Source organism: Botrytis fragariae (genome assembly GCF_013461495.1).
Source record: "Botrytis fragariae strain BVB16 chromosome Unknown tig00000000, whole genome shotgun sequence".
Taxonomy (NCBI): Eukaryota; Fungi; Ascomycota; class Leotiomycetes; order Helotiales; family Sclerotiniaceae; genus Botrytis; species Botrytis fragariae.
The window spans coordinates 265,691-287,820 of record NW_023500986.1 but is presented as its reverse complement, the minus strand read 5'-3'; the positions used below and the strand labels follow the sequence as shown (position 1 = coordinate 287,820).

General features: G+C 41.5%; 6 protein-coding genes across 6 annotated transcripts; 4 read left to right on the top strand and 2 right to left on the bottom strand.

Annotated features, from left to right (window-relative positions):
• Positions 1 to 1,612: 1,612 nt before the first annotated feature.
• On the top strand, positions 1,613 to 4,428 carry Bfra_006293 (uncharacterized protein; the record flags this gene model as incomplete). Its single annotated transcript, XM_037336667.1, has 3 exons — positions 1,613 to 2,236; positions 2,291 to 3,252; positions 3,381 to 4,428. The coding sequence occupies 3 exons, from the start codon at positions 1,613 to 1,615 to the stop codon at positions 4,426 to 4,428; spliced, it is 2,634 nt and encodes an 877-aa protein (XP_037198033.1).
• Positions 4,429 to 5,590: 1,162 nt separating this feature from the next.
• Bfra_006292 (putative bzip transcription factor protein) lies at positions 5,591 to 7,415 on the bottom strand (the record flags this gene model as incomplete). The annotated part of the gene is made up of 2 exons (XM_037336666.1): positions 5,591 to 6,399; positions 6,449 to 7,415. The coding sequence occupies 2 exons, from the start codon at positions 7,413 to 7,415 to the stop codon at positions 5,591 to 5,593; spliced, it is 1,776 nt and encodes a 591-aa protein (XP_037198032.1).
• Positions 7,416 to 14,468: 7,053 nt separating this feature from the next.
• Bfra_006291 (uncharacterized protein) lies at positions 14,469 to 15,595 on the top strand (the record flags this gene model as incomplete). The annotated part of the gene is given in 4 exon segments (XM_037336665.1): positions 14,469 to 14,569; positions 14,584 to 14,658; positions 14,748 to 14,814; positions 15,566 to 15,595. The coding sequence occupies 4 exon segments, from the start codon at positions 14,469 to 14,471 to the stop codon at positions 15,593 to 15,595; spliced, it is 273 nt and encodes a 90-aa protein (XP_037198031.1).
• Bfra_006290ia (uncharacterized protein) lies at positions 15,596 to 16,415 on the top strand (the record flags this gene model as incomplete). The annotated part of the gene is made up of 3 exons (XM_037336664.1): positions 15,596 to 15,846; positions 15,873 to 15,916; positions 15,964 to 16,415. 3 exons carry the CDS (start codon positions 15,596 to 15,598, stop codon positions 16,413 to 16,415), a joined length of 747 nt encoding a protein of 248 aa, XP_037198030.1.
• A 1,430-nt stretch (positions 16,416 to 17,845) lies between these two features.
• Positions 17,846 to 18,884, top strand: Bfra_006289 (uncharacterized protein; the record flags this gene model as incomplete). Its single annotated transcript, XM_037336663.1, has 3 exons — positions 17,846 to 17,871; positions 17,946 to 18,315; positions 18,570 to 18,884. The coding sequence occupies 3 exons, from the start codon at positions 17,846 to 17,848 to the stop codon at positions 18,882 to 18,884; spliced, it is 711 nt and encodes a 236-aa protein (XP_037198029.1).
• Positions 18,885 to 19,801: 917 nt separating this feature from the next.
• On the bottom strand, positions 19,802 to 21,794 carry Bfra_006288 (putative pogo transposable protein; the record flags this gene model as incomplete). The annotated part of the gene is made up of 3 exons (XM_037336662.1): positions 19,802 to 20,178; positions 20,741 to 21,727; positions 21,755 to 21,794. 3 exons carry the CDS (start codon positions 21,792 to 21,794, stop codon positions 19,802 to 19,804), a joined length of 1,404 nt encoding a protein of 467 aa, XP_037198028.1.
• Positions 21,795 to 22,130: the final 336 nt, after the last annotated feature.

Here is a 22,130-nt window from a genome sequence, read left to right as displayed (position 1 = left end):
ATGCCATATACCATGTATCTCGTACCAAGTTTACCTCGTACCCAATTTATCTACACTATCAGTACAGTACTATTCACATGACATGATTTCGGAGTTCCCCTCCCCTGTCTTGCCCTGCCCTGCCCTGCCCTGCACTCCACATCTCACCATTGATTACCTACCACATATTCTAGCATCTTTTCCCGAAGCCTTCACGCAACCTGGAATGCACAGTCAAGAACAATGTGTCAAACAACGTTTAGCGATCCTATCATTTTCCACACTTCAGTACATTCTGCAACACGATGCGGTAACTCGGCAAGGTAGGAGGACTCAAGGATAGGTCGCTCGGCTCGGTGTTTGCACGGGTGCAGTGGATACGAATTGTATAAGCCTTAATCTGAGCCTCACGCCTTAGTTACGCCGTGGGTGCGACACTGCGGCGATCGACGTGGATGGATGATGGATGGGTTGATAGATTGATGGGTTGAGTTGATGGGTTGATGGGAACTGCGCCACAAAGTGCGGTTCGTGAGACGGGATTCTCCAGTTTTTATTGTGTTCTTGTGTTCTGATCCATGTTTTAACTTTTCGGCCGTTTTTGTGAATGCTTGGGTTGGGTTTGCGGCGTGCGGTGTTTGATTGGGTGGAGGATGGATGGAGGATGGATGGAGGAAGGGATGGTTCATGGATTGCATGGACGGAGAGACGGATGGGATAGGTGGAGAGATGGATGGATATTCGTTCCCGCGACGTCACTTGGAATCTTGGATGAATGGATGGATTGGAATATGATTATCGGTTTCTGGATCAGGTATGGTATATTGTGATTCATCCAGGCAAGCGGTAGTTCTAGAGAGATTTCTTAAATCGTTACCTATTCTACCGGTACCCATCTGTTCAGCTCAGCCTCGATTGATGGCTTCGATTGTCCTTCTATGCAGCTTCTTAGGGAGGGTTTATTATTCTGAAACTTATTCTCCATCTCAATATATTTTGTGGCCTCGGTTTGGTTTGTGTACTGAGGATTGAACGTGGATGAATTATATTGATTATTGTGATTGTGAATTTGTATTTTGTATTCGAGAAGTTGTATTTTATATACCTACATACCCAAGTGCTTCCTCGAGTGATCATGAACAAATAACGGATACATCGATACGAATTCCCCAACTCTCCACTCAAGACTCGACAGTCGAAAGTCGAAAGTCGGCACAATCATTGCGATTAGAAATCTGGGAATTCGACAAGAAAAACATTGCGGGGTATAATAAAGTGGAGTGGTTCGTTACGTCGGAGCTATCATCATATCAGACAGAGAACTCAGCAAGAAAGAAAGAAAAGATATCCACTTCGCTGCAGCAGAGCAAAGTAAGTGAAAGCAGGAAGAGAGTACAACACATCATATCGCACACACACACACACGTACACTCGCATATCTTTCTTCATTTTAATTTGATGGATTGATTGATTGATTGATTGTTTTCCTTTGCCACTTTTTGAGATCAAAGGGATGGGTTTATAATTGATCTCTCCCGCCTTCTTTCTCGCCTTCTCGAAATTTGGAATCGATATTGAAGTGCGAAATTCGACATCGGAAATTGGATATTTGAAGTCGAACATTGAACGCTGAATGAGAAACGAAATGAGTGTTGGAACATCGTCAGATATCAGAAAAGCATCAATACTTTGTCGCGATGTGTATCGGAAATGTAGAGAGGCAGGTGCGGAATATGAGGAGATTAGACGGGAAGTGAAGGGTTTGTATGGGGTTTTGAGAGAGCTGAAGGAAGAGGAGGAAGAGAGGAATGGGGAGTGGGATGAGGGGAACTGGGGAAGGGTGGAGGGGATTATTGGGGATTGTGAAGGGACGCTTAGACAACTTGATGGATTGTTGGGAAGGTATGGGAGGAATGGAGGCGGAAGATTGGGAAGTAATGAGATGGATCAATTGGGTGGGATTCGAGTGAGGTTAATTTCGCATAAGAAGAACGTATCGCATTTTCTCGATTCGCTACTACACGAAGATGAAGATGGAGATACAAACGGAACAGAAGGGTTAGACGGAAAGGGCGAATTGGATATGTTATTGGATAAGGTGGATGATATTGCAGCGGATAGGAGTCGAAGGCTTGGGACTTCACAGATGATGGGTTCTGAGAATGAGGATGAGGAGGACAATTTGCAGATTTGGAAATGGTTTAGGAGGAATCTAATTGAAGAGGGGGTTAACAGAGTAGTTCTGGAACGGCATAAGGTATTTGGATATTCCATGTGGCAAGACAATGACTTCTTACTGACAGACTTGTAGGACGTTCTAATTGCATATATACGACAAATGGAACAAGATGGGCTACTAAACGAAAATCCATCTGCATCTACACCTCAAACCAGTCCAAGAACTCATTATAAAGAACAATGGGACTCTACATATTCCGATTCATCTCATACACAAGCAGCACCAGCTTCATTCGATAATACCGATATCAATATTGGGCGCAATGACCCCGGAGCAAAAGAAATGATCCAACGAGAAGACAATATAAAATTCCCCCCAGCGATGAAATTCCAAAGACCCAAACCCGAATCTCTCGTCGACTCTTATCCATATCCCGGACAAAATATATCGTCAGCTCCTCATCGACAATTATCACCTCCTCTAACTCCCAAAATCTCAACCACAGATCTCGATATATCAAAATCGCAATGCGCAAAGGATATCAGCGGCTCAAAATTAAACTCTGAGGATAATACGTCATCGACGCATCAGACGATATCACGATATCCAGTTAATCCGAATAATGATAATACTTCAATAATTCAAACCTCGGATCTTCTTTTGCTTCCTTGCTTTGCAACAAGTAATCCTCAACTTCTTCCACCGTCTTCTCCGGGAAGTTGGAATTCAAATTTAAATTCGTACTCATATCCTGATGAACCTCCCAACAAAAATATACAATCGCCTCAATTGAAAACAATGACACTTCGACCAAAACATAGCTCGGACCCAGTCCAGAAATCATCACCGCGTACAAGTGGTGTTCGATTCGATCTTCCTGATGCTAATCAATCATCAAAAACCCACACACCTAGTAGTGGAAATAATCCACACGATTCTACCATTCCAATCCCTATTCCCACTTCTATTCTAAAGTCAAAAATTGCACCTGATTCATCCGGGCACGAAATCCCTCAAGACGCAAAATGGACAAAGGTTAAACGATCTTTGATATCACCAGAAGTACTGATGAAAGATGGGAGAAGATTCGAAGCGTAAGTTATCCCTAGTTTCTTTTATATTCTCAGGATGAGTATATGATGCATATCAAGAGATTGGAAGGAAGGCTATATAATCAAATATGATATAATGTATTGTGGTACTAATAAATATATACAAATAGTCGACCAGAATTCGTAGCTATCTTAGGAATTCTCACGAAAGAGGAAATTCAACAATACGCTGAGCGCTCGCATGTTTTGAGAGAAGAACGTTGGTGGAGAAACCATCCTGAGCAGAGAGAAAGGAGGGAGAGGGGGGAAAGAAGTGAAAGAAGTAGAAGACGAAACTCAGGGGATGAGGAGAGTTCTTCTTGCAGTTCTAATTCTAGTTCGGAGATGAGCTCGGATTCAGATTCAGATATAAATGAGCATAGAAGACGTGGTGAGAAAAGGAATGGGGATGCAAGAGGAAAAGGGAGAAGAGGTGATGAATGGGAAGAGAGGGGAGAAAGAGGAGAAAGAAAAGGAAGATCGGAAAGATATAATCGCAGAGAAAGAGATCGTGAGGCAAATTATACTTTTGCTCCTCAATCACAACCCCAGCCCCAACCTCAACATTTCTCTGCTTCGCCATATTCTGCGTCAAATAACTCACTTCCAGGAAGAGGTATGGATATACCCGGAATGAACCAAACACCAAATGGATACGCACCCCTGGGTTCTTTTCCCGGACAGCAAAACTATCCCCAACAAGGATATCCACCACCTCCACAGCAGCAACCGCCCTATCCAATACAAAATCAATTTCCTCAACCTCCCTACCCTCAAGGACAAGGACCTCCACCAATAAATCAAAATCAATATCTCTCACCGAATCCCTACGCTCCTTACTCTACTTCTCCATCTGGCGCCTCACCTACATATGCGCCCAATCCTTCCTACTCCCCCCACAACTCCCGACGCCATCATTCTCATTCTCATTCCCATTCCCAATCCCGCTCTCCACATTCTCATTCTCATTCTCACCACTCTCGCTCCCGCCGTTCTCGTGATTCAGATCCCAGATCTTCAGAGCCGAGGAGACAAAATTCAGGAACGACTAGTACACATACGAGTTCGAGTACGAGTAAATGGCGGGATCACCTCGCTGCGGCGGGGATAGGTGGAGGGTTGGGGGGTGCGGCGGTGGGATTGTGGGAGGTGTTGAGTGAAGCTGCGGAGGGATTTTAGATTGGGGGAAGCGGAAAGGTGTTTAGGGGGGCGGGGTTGAGAAGAATGGAATGGAATGGAGTGGAGTGGAGTGGGGAGATGAGGAAGAATGAAAGAAAGAAAATGGAATGATGGAGAAATGGATAAAGAATGAATGGATACCTACGAATGAAACCAAACGAGATCAAACAAAGTGAAACCGGAATTGGAGTTTAAGAATGAAGATGGGATGGCACGATGATATGATGATATGATGATATGATGACGTGACGATATACACAGGTGGGCTATGAAATGATGAATGATGAATGGCGAATGATGATTAGCATAATTTTTTGTCATCAGATGATGATGTATGTATGGATATATGGATATATAAATATATGAATATATGAATATGATAAACGTAGTGATGAATGTAATGATTAGCGAAGATGCAAATGATAATAATGGTGAGGTGAGGTGAGGTGATGATGCGATGATGAAAATGATGATGCGAAACTTGAGATGTGATTGCGAGGTTCACAGAGGGAATTGATAAGATATAGGTAGGATACTCTACTCTAGGATGTCTATCCCATATGGAGAGAGCATTCATCAAGCACATGATACATCAATCAAGCAAGCACTCAAACCCTCAAACACACAAGCACACAAGTACCAACGTCAAACAAATCAAATACAAACACAACGTGTAAAGTCATAATACTTAAAATTCCCATTCTATCTTAACTCAATCCCTATATCAATATACTATTGCTATTTCCTCCCTCAATCCCATCCCATTCCATCCCAATCAGTTCCATCAATCCGGGCCAAACATCCAAATTCCCATTCTCATCTCCATCGAGAATAGATGAGATATATTGATCTCTTTTGTAAGCCCAACCTAGCCTCGCCTAGCCCAACCTCATCTCCCTATCCTGTCCCTCTCCTCTCATCATTCTATCCATTTCATCCTTCACCAATAAGCCTCACCAGCTCACCGATCCAGGTCCCCTAACAAAAAAACAAAAAAATCCCACCAGGTAATAAACGAAAAAGATAAAATATATATATAAACTAAGAAACAACAAACAAAAGAAGATATAATAAATTGTCGAGACTTCCAAAAAGAAACGCTAAACCGCAGCAACAAATACAAGATTTTTCTCCTTTATTCATCCTCAAACTCAATACCCCTTTACAAGAACATTGCTTCTAATCTATCCATCATCGAATCCAAGTTATTACATAACCTGGTTGCTCTATTGAAAGCATTAGTTGAAACTAATTTTTCGCTTTCAATATCACGAACGACGAGTTCAAATTGAGAAGGCTTGTTAAGGCCAAGAGTAGAGAAGTCGATATCGAAGTTGAAGTCAGTGGAAGGTGCTGATGGTGTTGATGAGGTATCTTCAGCGAAAAGAGCAAATGCTGGATCGGCATCAAATTCTTCATCAACAATTTCCTCAACAATAGCAGATGGTGCAAGTTCGTGGACTGGTTTACGTTCCACAATTGGAAGTTCTACCTTCTCGTCTTCAGATTGTAATGAATCGACGAGGTTTGAAGATTTTCCGGAGAGGATTGATGAATCGATAACCGTTTCTGGGATAGAAAGAACGGAATAGACTTGTGGTTGATAACCAAATCCATCGGCATTGATATCAAGCATAGCAAAATCCATAGCTTGTTCTGGAATCATGACCATACCAATATGTTGTTGTTGTTGCATGTGTTGTTGAGCACCATATGGGTTAACATCCTTTCTGACTTGTCTTGGTTGTTCGTGTTGAATAGGAGCTTGTTGTTGTGGAGGTGGTGCTTGTTGAGTAGCGGGGTTGGAAGATAAAGTATCGAGGAAACCAGAGAATGCAGGTGAAGAAAGAAGCATTCTTGTAAGATCTGAGAGACGAGTATTTTCCTCCATCAAAGCTCTGTTTTGCGACTTCAAATCCATATTCTCATTAACCTTGACAGCAATTTCTCCTTCGAGTTGACTGATGTATTCTATAACATATTAGTACAGGAATCGTTTTCGTTGTCCAAACATGCTTACCCTTTCTTCTTGATCTGAAAGCACGAGCTGATACCTTATTTCTAAGTTGTCTTCTCTCCTTGCTACTAAGTTTCTTTCCTTCCTCACTAGCCAATAATCTTTCATCTTCATCCATATCCTCTTCTTCCTTTCGCATACGGTGAACGTGTGTCATATTTTGAGAATTTCCGTCATCACCTTCGGTAACGACACTGCTTTGTCTCATCGAGTTGAGTAGTTGAGAGATCTTTTCCTCGACGAGAGGGTCGGTACCAGTGTGTGCTCTTGAACGTTGTTGCTGTTGTGGTTGTTGTGGTTGTCTTTGTTGTTGGCCATTTGCCGCCATAGCATTTTGACGTTGTTGTGCGATGATAGCTTGTTGTTGCTTTTGTTGTGCTTGAGCTTTTGCAAGAGCAGCTTGCTGTTGATGCATACCAGGCCAAAGACGACCGACGTGACTAGATTGTGTTGGGAGTACGTTTCCGACGGGTAAGTTTTGAGATCCCATGTTACTTGGGTCAACAAAGTTTTGTTCTGGGTAGAAGAAGGCTGGATCTTGTTCCATTTCCACGTCTGATGGATGAAATGGTGTGCGAGATGGAGCCGTTCCAAAATCCACAAATTCTTCACTTGGACTCATGGCAGAGAAGTATGAAGGATCTTGAAAGTTGTATCGGTTGATGTGACCATTATTTTCATTGACTGCCAAAGTATTTGCGATAGCACCTTGTGGAATACCAGTCTGCTGTCTGTAGAGATCGTATTGATGACTTGGACCGGAAAGCGTTGGTTGATTTGATGAAGGTAATGTAGTGGGTGTAGATACGGCGGACGATCTTACGGAAGTTGGGACGAATTGTGATTTGGAAGAAGAGGGTGAGAGAGATGGTGAGTGATATGATACCGTTTCGTATTCGGTATAATCGATCAATTCGAGAGGATCTAAACAACTGACCTGAGGAGTGGAGGTTATTGATTCGGACTTCATGGTTGCGATAGAAGAGATGATCAGGTGGAGGAGGAGGAGGAAGTTGTTGATGGATTGATTGTTGCAGTGGTGAGTGAGTGATTGATTGATTGATCTGTTGGATTCGGATTCGATTTGACGACGATGATGTTGAAACGCTTTTTTCTTTTCTTTTCTTTTCTTTTCCTTTCCTTTCCTTTCCTAGAATTGATTTCTTTTCTTTCCTTGATTTGAAGATCTAAAATGTTATTGATGAATAAAAGGAATAAATTGATAAATTGATAAATGAAGATATTCTCGAAGAATGAATGGAAGGAAGTTTTTAAGAGTTGTACGAGTAAGAGTAATTGATGAAAAGAATCGGACTTGTTGCTTTCAAACACTAGACCACGGGTAGAAGCGCCCGGATAGGATAGGTGTCGGGGCGTAGGGTAGTGTGTGGTGGGTGGTGGGTGGTGTAGTGTACGGAGTGTAGCGGCGTAAAAACTTGATGGTATATTATCGGGATAAGAATAGTGTTTTTAGTGTTTTTAGTGAAGGAGGTGGGAGATTTAGGGAAGGATGCGTGAAGGATACGTGAAGGATAAGTGAAGGACAAGTGAAGGACAAGTGAAGAATGATGGTGGGAAACCCAGTAAAGGAGATTGAGCAAAGGATATCTAGTCAAGAATACCCGGTCAGGGATGCCTGGTCAAGAATACCGAGTGAAGCATGCAATAATACCATAAAGTTATGAAATGTCAAGGATGAATTCCTTTCTTCACTTCCCTTTTCTTGCTTCACTTCCCTTTCCTTTCTTCACTCACACTCACTTCCCTTTCTAAATTGTTGCCTTCCCTAGGTATCCTTTCTCGGGGAAGAATCATACCTCGATCCAAGTTGTCAGTGTCAGTGTCAGAGCCATTACCAGCACCAGCCAGTACCAGCCAGTACCAGCCAGTACCAGTCCCAATCCCCAAGTGGCTTTGATCAAAACGGGAGGCAGAAAATGAATTGAACGCGCGTTCATCATCCAGACATCTTGCTTTGATTGGTCCATAAACGTCAATTTATTTAAATAAACCTCGGGGATCGGGGTATCGGCTATTTTAGTATTTGTATCTCGATTGGGTAGTTTGGGGATTTGGGGTTGGAGATTCTCGATATGCAAAGTAGGTATATAATATGTATTGATGGATATGTATTGATGGATGTGTATTGATGGATCTTGTATTGTGTTGTGATGTATAGAGTCGAGACTCGAGAGGGAGTGAGGGTAGTGAGGATTGGTAGACACGCAACGTACATTCAAGGAGATAGCACCACCATTGTCACGGATTCGTACTCGTTGACGATGACTATCATATCATACCAGTCAGAGAACAGAATCACAATCAATCAATCGTTGGATATCCGATAATCTACATGAGTGAGGTGAGACTGGGTTGGCGCTCAAGTGAGAAAATCACATAGAACCACAGGAGGAATCCTCCAAGAATACCAGTCAGTACTTGATAATCCATAACGATCAGATATAAGGGGTACTTGAATACATCCAGTATCGAATCGATATAATCCAGTTGTCACAAGAGAATAATGCCTGTGTGTATAATATATAAACGAATCTAGTCCGTCAGATAACCACTACTCCTTCGAATTTGTGTGTATGTATGTATGTATGTGTATGGAGAGTTCAATCCCTATTCTCGATTACGATACTCGGTCTGAATGCATATGATGGAAGATATACATCGTACAGAGTGCATTGAGTCTTCGCATTGCATTCCTTACATATACGATACACACTTACAAATACGATATATCTAACAACTCCTCAAAACTTGCTAACCGCTATCCATATCACATCACACACATCACATCACATCCGATCCGTCAAATCCGTTCGTTCGATCTCATCTCATGCCATCCTATCCTATCCTGTCCTATCCTTCCCTTTCATAACCAATACTCAGATTCTCGTAACTTTTATACACAGCCCCATACCTTCATTCATCACCCCCAATCCCAAACACTACCCAAATAAACATTCAAGCCACCTCTCTACACATTCCATCACCATCTCCATCTCCATCTCCATCTCCCATCAACCTCCTCAGATCCTAGGCACACTACACAACACTACCGATACATCCTACCTCACATCCATCACATAAAGCCATCATTACGCCGACCAACGCGTGGCAACGTCTTTCCTTGCTGCGCCCAAGGATATATTTCCTCTTTAGTATTAATCACCACGATCAACCCCCTAGCACACCATGAAATAAATAAATGAATTAAATAAATGAATAGTTTATGCATGAATCGAATACTAGGCACAGGAGCAATTATCTCGCCCATCAAAAAAACATCCACGATCCATCATTCTAGATCCCACCTCTCTTCGGGACCGAAGGACCACACGTGATACCCTCTTCGCAAATTGGCAGTGTCGGGACCAAACACAATGTCCGAGTTCGTAGGGATGATTGGTGTCGAGAGTGAACGCACATGAGTAGTACAGGATCACTCAAACTTTTCTCTCTCTTCTTTTTCCCGTTATCGTTACCCTTCGTTTCACTAATCCTCCCCTCCCTCGCGAAAATTCCCCTTCCACCCAGGATGTAAAACATGCTCGAGACTACCACCAGGCGAGCCAGGTAATATTCCACTTGCAATCCACTTGCAATCCACTTGGCTTGGCTTTCCTTCCACATTGTGCGTTTTCTATCTGCCGATGTGAAAAGATAGAAAGATCATACCGGCGGTACATGTAGGTACCGGTACATAGATAGATGTACGGAGTAGGATACAAAAACACAAAAATTACAATTGCCGATGTGATGTAATATATGTATTTCAAGGTTGATAGATAGATGTATCGAAATCTAGACCTGACCGAGGTAGATATCTTCATCTAGATTCTGAATAGATTCTAGACCATCGTTCGTTTGGGCGCTCTCTCGCTATCTGAGTAGTTTACTTGCTGGGAGTCTGGGACCTACAAAAATACATACATATCTATCACCTACCTACTTTCGCTATTCTCCGTAATCCTATCTACAGTATCGCTATCTACAGTATCTCTATCATCTTCATCCACCTATCTAACCACAACGACTTTAAAGAGTCGCGGAAAAAAGAAGAAAAGTTTAGAAGCAAAAAGTGTCAAAAGAAGGAAAAAGGAAAAAGAGAATAACGGCCGAGAATTTACCCACGGCTTTGATGTATAATCGTCTGTACATCGTAGAATAACAAACCACTCACAGGGATTTTCCCCTTTAAAAAAATTTCGATTTTTGAAGTTTATTGAAATGAATGATTTCGGGAGAGAGGGAGGGGGAGATAATACAATATAGTATAGTATAGTTCCTAGAACATAGATATTCTTCATAGATACCGGTATGTATATCAATCTTGAATTCTAGATTCATTTCTCAGTGATGAGATCTCTAACGAGGATCTAGAACACCATACCATACACTATCTCTTTCTTTCCTTCTTTCTTTCTCTCTCTCTCTCCCCCTCAAGCCAACTTCCCAAGTCACAAGTGACACCTTGCACTAATGAATGAGTAAACGAACTCAACCCCTTAAACCAGATTCCCTTCACCTATCCGATCTATCCGTTCCTACCTATCCCAGATATCCCATAAATCTCTTCCAATTCCAGTCCTTGCCATCCTCGAACCCTCGAACCCTCGAATCCTAGAATCCCTCTCTCGGCACTTGCTTACCTGCTGCACTTGAATGGAATTCCATCTTTCGATTCACCTCGCCATACCCATCCTGTTCCATCCAATTTTCTACACATATACATATATACATACATATACACATATACATGCTTGGATCTAGTAGGATTGTATTGTGATTAGTCAGTCAGTCTAAGCCTTAAACTCTGCGTAAGTGTTTATTACGAATTTACGGAGGAGGGATAGATCATCGGAAATATCTTGCCGTATCGGGGATTTCTTTCTTTCTTTTCTTCTTCTTTTGCTACATGTGAGTGAGTATAGTATTGTGGTGGCGGTGCACAGACGCAATAGTAATGTAAAAGTAATAGTTCTGGTTCTGGTACTACTTGTACGGAGTACAGAGAGAAGATTTTCCTCGGCAGGGGTTAGGTGGGTCAGAGTGGAAGGTGGAAGGGGAGGGTGGAAGTGGAAGTGGAAGTGGAAGAGGAACTTCTCTGTACTATGTGCTGTATGCATATATGTTATATTATGTCATTCATGTGTGAGATTTACCTTTCGCTTCTCTTCCCTTGTTTTTCTTCTTGAGAATTGTCTTTTCTTCTTCTTTTTTTTGGATGGTTATGCTTATGCTTATGATTATGATTATGCTTGTGATAGATAAATTCGGTTATTCATTCCCTGACTGAGTATTTCGTTTCATACGTTTATACGTTTGGACTTGATAGTAAGTTCAAAACGGTGTGATATGGTGTAGATGTATAATTATATGTGTTAATATATCAACATACACACGACGTATCCCTTCTTCAAACTTCAAAGGGGGACCTCTCCAAAGTTCAAAGTCAGTGGGTGGGTAAATTCCGGTGGGGACCAGCGCAGCGGTAGATAGGTGGGTGGGGAAGCGAAGGAAAGGGAGGAGGGATTTCTCCCGCGTTGGTATCATTCCTCTGTGATTATTTTTGTGTGCGTTCTTCTGTCTACCCACCGTATAGTACCACGTACGCTATCTTCAACGATGTATCGCATCAAAATTCCATTCATCCCATGGTTCCATCATCCCCACTCCCTCCCCACTTTCTCCAGGGCTTAAACAACAATATCCTCGCTGAGCTGAAGCAAGCGAGCAAGAGGGCATTGTTTGAGATGAGACCAGATGAGACGAGACGAGGCAGACTGGTATCGAGATGGATGGGTTAGCGTAAGGGAAGGTAGATTGCGTGTTTTATCATTCGTTGTGTGTGATTGGTAGGTGGAGGGGCGGAGGAGAGGGGATTTAGTGGAGATTTCTCTTTTTCTTTCTGCCGTTTCTATTTTTAGGGGTGGAAATGAATGGGTGGACGGTGGATGCGTGGATTAGAGAGGCTTCATTCGAGCGATGAGTGATATGCTGGATGCTATATCGTTTATGCTATAGTTGGTATGATGTTTCAATGCTCTTTCCGTAAGGCTGATTGATGATGTTGTGATGCTGGTGTGCTTGTTGTCTAGGGCTGGGGTGTAGTGAATAAATGAATGCTATCTAAAATTTGGAATGTGAAATTGAAAATTGAAATTTCGATTTCGATTTCGATTTCGATACCGATAGTGGAGGAATCTGGATTTCTTTCTTTCTTTCTTTCTTTCTTTCTGGCAGGTTTGTTGTTGCTGTTTGACATGAATGTTTGTATGGTGGTTGAATATTTGAGTAGACTTAATTAGAGGGTGAAGCGACGGAAGCGGAATGTACAGACAGCATGTGGTCATGATATTGAAGTTGTTATCACAGCTATACGTGAAACTCAATGTTCATATGAGAATATAGACTACTACTATAGCAATCCTACTCATGGGATAGGTGTTGATGGATGTAGTGTATGAGATTATAGCAATAATCTTAGTATCTCGTAATGATCTTGAAGTCCTTACCATTAGACGAGGGATAAGAAGAGTTGGGCGGATTTTCCTTTTGTGTTTATACAATCAGAGATAAGGGCTTTAACACAACGTATATAGAGTATACCATAATTTACTCTCGTCCCTTTAGACTAGAGTCGATGTGTCTGGAGGTTATCTTGGATTTTATATCAAATATATATACTCGCTCGTTGACAAGTTGATATCGCTAACTCAAATCCTATCGAGAGAATTCCATCGAGAAGCTAAATGTAGTCTATAACTTTTTCATATTCAAAAAGAATATCTTAGGTGAGCTGATATAATCTGATTAGTTCAGTCTAGCGAAGAAGAGGAGATTGTAATGTATATAGATTAGAATCCGTATTGGATAATCGATTGATTAATCTTGATTCTAGCTGGTAAGAGTGAGATTCTATTTTTTTCATATTCATTTGTAGTAGTAGATTTTCATGATGTAGTAGTGTACTTGAATTAACTTTCGTATTATGGAAGGAAACTCCGACTACATTAAGGGGTGTAAATTGAGTTCTAGATGATGTGTGTATTACTCACTTGTACGCGAATAGACTTCATTGGTTTACTTTGAGGGATCAAATATTATGAACTATGAATATACTTGAGCCTATCAATAACTATAGGTATCAGACTGTGAGTTTGAGTCACTTGATTATTAGCTCCTATTTCATTTCGAGCCATCCAAATATGATCCGTCTAGTAATCTAATCATGTATTATCGTTGATGAATTTGTATGCCGACAACTGTCTCATAGCAGTATATATGAATGACATTCATTTCATCAGGTTAATATCACTCAAGCGCACCTAATACCTTCGTACCTTCTTTTAAAAATGTTGTGATATGTTTGCCAAAGAGTTCTTTCCTTCCCCTTATTACCAGTGGCGAGAGGAGAAAGTTCCTTTGCCTTGCACTGTGTTTCAATTCTGTAGCTGGTGTTATATGCATACTCGTTCGAATAGGAAAAAAATATGGTATCTAAAGCTACCTATTAATACTCGAGAAGAATATCATACATTTCAGAGTCTTCTAATCACGGCGGTATTGACTACACAATCTTCAACGAACTTGTGATTATGTAGTGACCCGAAAATTCTAAGTGCATTCTATGAATACAGTGAATCCGATCAATCATGACATATTGACCTCGCATTTTTGACTCATAGCATAAGTCTATGTTGGAGTTTTGTGTGCCTTCCATGTCTTCGAGTACATCAATCAACATTCTCCAGTATTGAGATCAGTGTTAGTCTTTGCTCTGCGAGTGTGTTTTCATCTTTCTGACTTCGGAATGGCAGTAACGGAGAAAATCAACCAAGAAAATGCAAAAATGACACCTTGAATCGAAGAAATTCTGGTGGAACTCAAAGCCTTGCACCATGACCATCTTGGTCTGACAGCAAAACAGACTCCAAGCCTACTTAACAAGAAAGATTCCACACGAGATGATTCCACGCGAGGTTTTCCCATTCCTAGTACAGAAATCATGGAAAAATATGAAAATGATCAAGTGAAGTGTAGAAGAAATGACGGAGTGGTTGAAATCTTCCCCAGGAGAATCGGCACTGTCGAGGAACAGGAAAGATGGTATTTATTAGTAGGCAATGCTTAGAGGTTCCTAAAGATGGTCGCCTCGAGCTTACTTTCTCAAAACGCTCACTTCTTTCATTGAGTTCGTAAGTACCAAAACTTTCCATTAGAAAATCCTCGTATTTTGTTTGAGAATTTGCGATTCTGTGGACATATTGCTGATGATATCATGCAGCGATACAGTCTTGAAGATGTTGGAGGGAATCCATAAAGAGGATAAAGATGTTCCGAAATGGTTCAATGTAGGGAGAAAAAGAATCATGGATATTGTTGACGATAATTTTACAAAGATTTATACTGTGTGAACAAAGTGAATGACTTCAATTCAATTACTATTGTAGTAAGGCTATTGTAACAAAGCTTTAAGCGAATAAAGAAAAGATTAGCTCTTTCAATAGGTTTATATAAGACCTAATACCTTCTGTATATAGTTAGTTTTATAGATAGAATACAATTAGATAATTAGGATCTACATATCATGGGTGCTATATCTTCCATATCCTTCTCATACAAATATATATTATTGACCCTAGTGCTTCAATATAATAGGAAATGGTAATATTGCAAGATCTCCGGTTGATCATAGCAGTCAAAGTCGAGACACTAGTTTTTCTAATAGTAGTACTCTATTACCAGAGGTATGTGTTGGTTTGAGAAGGATATGAATGATGAAGCACCTACGATTCGTAGGTCCTTAATGTCAATATTGCATTCTGTCTAGAGAGCTAGCTAGTACAGGGTATAGTAACCCTTATATAAGGGCTACTAGAAAGAGCTAGTCTCTTTCGTATTCGTTTAGAGCTATAATACAGTAGCTATTGAATTGAAGTTATTCATTATGTTGTACAGTATAGTAGCTATTGAATTGAAGTTATTCATTATGTTGTACAGTATGGCCTGGCCCTTGGCGAAGAACAATGTACGTAGTCACCCCAATCTTATCTTCCTCCATGCCACAAAGAAGAGCTTTCCGTTACTAACATCTCTTACAAGCTTAATCTGGGCACTGGAGATCAGGTTTAGATGTCTGGTGCGAGATTTGAATGTCTCTTCGTTTCGTCAAAACAGGGCATACCAAGCCCTGGCTCGGGATTTGAAGATCGTTATTCTCTGCATCTCACATTCTACGAAATCGTAACAATACTCGCTCAAAAGATCGAAACAATTACTTGGAGTTTCTGGAACAATGGTGTTCTACACACCGAAAGCAATGGTATCCCAAGTAGTCCTACATCGGTATTGGTAACAAAAAGCTACTGGAGAGCCCGTATCACGTAGGTAAATAAACTTATCCGGGTAGGCCTGGGGATAGGGGGAAATTCCTCTGCATTAGTGTCGCTTATGGTTCGTTACTTACATACTTTCGTAGTTATAAGCTACCAGTTTTCTAGCATATCCATCGATATCTGACAGCAAATATTGGACGCTATTGGAGATGAATCCCGCCACAATTGCTTACACAAGTCATAGTAGCCAAGATCTGAAAAGTGTTTCCGGGAATATGCTACTCTGTCTATTCTCCCATGCGTATCCCACCATATCCGAGACCGTAATTTGCTGGAAGAAAATACTGAAATATTTCGACCAACCTATTGGTGACAAGCTTCAGTTCTTATATCCGGATTATTGTGATAAGTTTCTTTCTAACGAAGAAGTTCTCTCGCGGTCCAAAAAGTATTCTTGGGCTATCTCCACGCCGAAGGACTTACGTAAGAGTGTATTACAGAACACCTTGCAGGTCCGGCAACTATTAGAGCAAGAAACGAGCGAAACTACGACTGAAGAAGAGTTGGGGGACTTCGAAGAGCACGTACCATGTTATGTAGCGAACTTCAAAATGTAGAAAACATCGCATCGAAATTGGTGGCCAAGCAGGAAGAAGCCACACATCTCAGAGATGGCGTAAGTTTCTCAGTTGCGAATGAAATATTTGATCTATTCTATGGACATAGTCCTGCTAATTGCCATTTCTATCTCAGCTCATCAGCACAAGTTTGCTGACGGAGACACGAAATTCTACTCGCTTCAACCAGAGCATCAAGCTTTTAACATGCATGGGCATTGTGTTCCTCGCTCATCATTTTGTTTGGTAAGATAAGCATTCTTGATATCCAATCTACTTCTGGGCTTACAATTTGTTAGTCTGCATGGAGTATCAATCCTTCCTTCAGCTACCTGAATCTTCTTCTCACAGTCAATCTCCTCGCCGCTGCCACTTACTTCATGAGTTTCAATGCGGATCTACTTGTACGCATATTCCGGGGCGTATATGATAAATTCATCAAAAATACACTGCAGGCAATGAGAGATGATGAAGATGCAAGATGGGCAACTAGAGCACAGGAATTGATAAAATACTTGGAGCGTTCAGAAGGATCCCAAAAGCCTTTGCATCGGATTTATTTTTCATACACATTAAGAAGGCTCTGTTGACTACCCTGGGTGAAGCTCTCTCGAAGAGGTTCTTCAAGTGTTTGATCTGAGGTTCCGTCCCCGTTGGATTTCTTTTGCTCTAGCCGGTGTCTTGAGGTTGGAGTGATGATCAACTTAAGTTGTATGGCAATACATATCTATTAACCCATCTTTCTAGATGTTAATTAGTCAATTTAATGCATGGAATTTACCTCGTTTTATCCATCAGGTTTGCATGTCAATTGAGCGAATACAATCGCGATTGGAGTTGCTTCGAGAAGAAATGCTTGACGTTACGAATTTTCTAATTTTTTTCTGCTACTTATAAGTGGGTTAGTTGCGGATTACTCAAACCAACACTATCGGCCTCCTATTCGACCTCGCCAAATTTTCGAAGCCGACTGTGGATACGAAAATCGCCCATTCATCCATTTCTGCTCGCGAACAACTATTTTTCCAGGTTTTTAGGCCGGATGATTCATCGAGAGACCTATATTGACCATTTGGTAATGAGGGCAATGGGTCGCATGACTTTTCATATTTATTCATAGTGTCATTAGTTGCCACTTTTATTTTATTTTCACAGATGAAGAATTACTCTTATTCTGGAACTTTTCTGCGGGAAAGTTAGAGAAAAAGGTATGCGGAGTAGTACTGGTTGTTTTATGCATTAACCTCACCTCGAATTAATTTGCTATTCACGAGGATCTATATCAGAAAATTTACAGACAGCAGCAATACACGTTTGTTTATCAGCATTCTTTTGGCAACAATTCGTTCATTTCTATTCTGTACGATCGTTTCTTCCCCTAGATCTTTAATTGAAGAGCCAGTCACTTGACACTTGCTTAATCTTTAATCATGGTTGTTCTACCCGATCCCGCTAGGTAAGACTTGTATCCATTTCTATTTGCACCCTCACCCCTCATCCCCATAACTTCATCACTAACCTCTCACTCAGCGACAAATGGCCCTTCTTCGGACATGTATACTTACGACAAGATTCCCTCCCTCCCACCCATAGTCCGCGCCGTCATAGGTCCCGCGATGAAACTCTGCGTCTCTGGAACCTTTATCTTCCTCTTGAGCCACAAAAAGACCAATTTAAGTTTGTTCTCTTCCTGCAACGTCTCATGACAATGGTCGAAGAGCATTATCGCAAGCGCCATCGTTCTGGAGATTGGAAAGTCTCAAAACCAATCGAAGATTGGTATCACCAAAGTATCCGAGATCTTTCCGGGTTAGGAATCGATGAGAATCTCATGAGTAGCGAGTGGAGAGAAGTAGTGCAGAAAGGAAATCGAGAAGCAGCGAAAAAAGAAAGAAAAGAGGTAAGAAAAGTACATTTGGAAAGGATGGAAAGAGAAGAGAGCTATCCTTATCATCGATATCGTGATGGGAGAAGAAGAAGTAGAAGAAATTCATATTATGAACCTTCCGATTCCTCCTCCGACGACGACTCATCAGATGGGATAGCAGTTTTCCATTATCACAAACACAAACCCTCCAAATCGAAATCTCCCACCAAGAAAAAGAAAAAGAAAAAGAACATCCAAAAGGAACACCTAAATGGGTAATTTGTCAGCGTCGCTCAAAACACTGTTCGCGCGAACATGAAATGGTTAAATGTAATGGACGCTGCGGTCTTACGGCCTGTGTGGAAGATGCCCATCGTTGTCATAAAATATACATCGACTACGAATGTACGGATCCTGATTGTGAAAAGTGTAAGAAAATAAAGGAGAAACAGGAGGCGTGGGAAAAGAAGGTGGCGAATCCTACGCATGAGGAGAAGTGGGTGGATTGTCCTTGTGAGAATCCGTGGTGTAGAAGGAAGGTTATGGAAATTAAGGAGATTCCGAAGCCGCCGAAGCCAAAATTTTATGCTACAAAGCCTTGAGGTGTGAAGAGAGTGTTTAAATTCTGTTATTATGTGGAGCCTGGTTTTTATGAATTATTTTTGGTAGATAGAGGGGCAGTGTCTGGATTGGGTTGAGTGAGTGTACATTCATAGAACGAGTCGATATGGATGATTGAATGTCCGTTGTTTGAATTCATATAAATGATTGAATAGTTATTGTATCAATCGACTTGAATGAAGAAGCGAAAAGTGCTAACTGTTTCATTTGAGAGCTGGGATACAATCGTTCACGTGTTGTAGTTTGAAATAAAAGTAGTGGTTTTTCTCACCGAGCGGTAGACATTGAGTAGTTTGGATATATGATGGAAGATTAAGTTTGTTGATACGGGAAGACAAATTCTAGCCCATTAATACAATTTAAATGCCTTCACGAGGGCCGAGAAACACAAATGGAAGACTTTCCGACAATCTAGATACATTGTATCTCCATGCTGCTCCATACCAACGTTCCTTTATGAGAAGCAGTGCCATCTAAGCCGAAGCTCAAGAATAGAGTAAAAGGCCAGTTTTTCCCTTCCTTGAGAATCTCAATCCAGGGATAAAAGTTTTTAGAATTCATTTTTCGCTACCTCTCTCCGTGATGAACCTTCGTTGAAAATGACTAACTGCTCCCTGGTCCGCTAGCTTTGATATAGAGTACTTAGGTGCTTGAAAGAATATCCCAGTAAGATGATAGTTTGACAATATGTTTAGAATATACCTAGTCAATTGATCTCGAGAATCTTTATCCGTGGCCAACCTCCGATGGTAGTATTGGCTGACTCTAAATCTATACGCCGCTTCAACATCGATATGACGTTATATTGTCCCACCACCTCTCATCACCCATCCACCCACCGATCCGCCAAAATAAACCCCACTACCCTTCAAACTACCCTCCACCTCTACCTCAAAACTTAAAATCCTTCACTCCTAAATAACTCATCTGCCTTCCTCAAGCCCTCTTGAATATCTTCTCTCGTCAACTGAAATTCTGTTCCCGCTAACGCTCTATCCACTCTCGCAATACTTTTCGTGGCTTCTTTCTCGTACAATCCTCCTAATCTCCACTTATCACGACATCGTTGACAAAATATCTGAACGGGTGGACGTCGCACAACGATGGTTCCTGGCGCGGGCTTACACGCAAAACTCATAGGAATGATTCTGTTGCGGTGGTATTGGGTGGGGTGGGTGGAACAGCTAAGCCAGGGAGTAGGATTTAGGGCGGTGGGAAGGTGGTGGCAGAGGTAGATGACCGGGTTGCACATTTTTGGTGTTTTATTGGAGTCTGCTGATTATTATGAGTCTGTTCGGCTTGGGTTTGAAGCTTTCGATGAATGTAGGAGTTGTTCTTGGAAAATTATTATTTTGTAATTCGTGTAGGAGGCATTTTTATAGATCTCTCATCATTTGTACCAAATGTTGAGATCAAACATACGGCATCATGCTTGAACAGTGATTGAACAACCGTAAGGAGATGTAACCAGGTATGCCGTATTCATATTGTAGACCCTATCCCTTAAATTTCTAGCCTTAGAGTCAACTACCACAGCATTTGTAGATGAAAATTAAATCACTGCAGAAAAAATTGAATCATCGAATCAAATTAAACGGCGCTCATCTCCACATTCGTAGACGTGAATGGAAGATTGATATTGGTTCGCAGATTCTGTTGGTAGAATTCACTAGAAACAAGCCAGATAGGTATGATCCAATAAATAAAGGTATCTTGATTACCTCGTGATCCCAAATGCTCTCATCTGATCTATTTGCAAATCACACAGCCACTACAAAAACTTTACAAAGACTCACAATGCCCAAATTCATACATTTCCTGCGCCACAACAACCAACCCCCCAATCGGTGCCCAGCTATAGAAACCCACCACAAAAAGCAGTATCCATCCCCAATAACTCCTTCTGGTATGTCTCTCGAATTCTGCGATGGGCAATTCGCTTGACTGTCCAGACATAGCCAATGAACAGTAAAGCTGATTTGGGTGGAGGTTGCTTGTCTCTTTTGCCAGCCGGTGAGAATGTAAATTATGATGTAGGGAGCTGCGACGGCGATGATGAGAATCAAGGAGACGAGGAAGAGAAAAATAGGTTCGAGATTTGTGGGGGGTAGACGAGTGAAAGGACCACGAGAGGGTATGCTGAGCATACATTTCTCTTTTTTTTGAGCTTGGATTTTCGAGGCCAGACGCTTGTCAATTTTGGCAGGGTCTTCAAAGATATATAGGAGATATTGTTTCAGTCTTTTAATCTTCGTAGATGGTGTACGAAGAGCGCTTTCTGGAGGCATGAGTGTGTATTCTGGTAGAGCTTCAGTCGTATCGACTTCGCAAGTGAATCGTCCTTCTGCATTCATGTTACCCCTGAACACGACAGCCGAGTTACCGAGCTTGCCTAATTCATCGTCGCTAGTTAAGTTTTCGCCTTTGCCCCCCTCTACTCGGTCGATAGATCCAACTACTCCATCCACAAGTGCACCACGATTGATTGCTTCATCCATGATCGATGAATGAACCAAGAAGACATTGTCGTATCGCTTACTGACTAAGCTTGCTAGCAGATTGATGATACTAGCAATCACATAAGGTATTACCGTCAACCCGAAGGCAGCGTATCCGTAAATATCTAACTGTGAACCCTTCGATTGATACAGTGTATAAGAACCTATACATGTTTGAGCAATGGACCATAGTACCTGCAAAGCAGAGAATTGTGAAGAAATGGCCATGGAGGAACCAAGACCAGAAGAAGTATGACGAGGATTAACAGCGATATGCGTGCCAATAGGCCCATCAGTAGAGCCAGTGGCATTGACGTTGACAGCATCTATGACCGTTCACAGAAGGGTCGCACTTATTGCTATGAGAATGACATTCGAATAGTAAATTGCCATTTTTGCGATCGCATGAAAATCATACTCTTGAAACTAGAAACACAACTATGGATTGGTACAAGACCGACAACATTTCTCCTGTAATGTGCAGTATTAGATCTGAATTTCCCCCGTGGATGCAGTGCCAACGATATGGGAGAATTAAGAAACCTAGCCTTACTTTCCGCGCGGAATGTTTTGCCTGACACCAATCACGAAGTATAGATAGATGGAGCCAAGATTCCGCGCTGCATTCCAGTAAGCACGGGGCAATTTGATAGGAGCGACAAGTGTAAAGCCACAATTCAGGCACCTCAGTTTTCTGCTATCATTCTCTATGTGAAATATGAGATACCG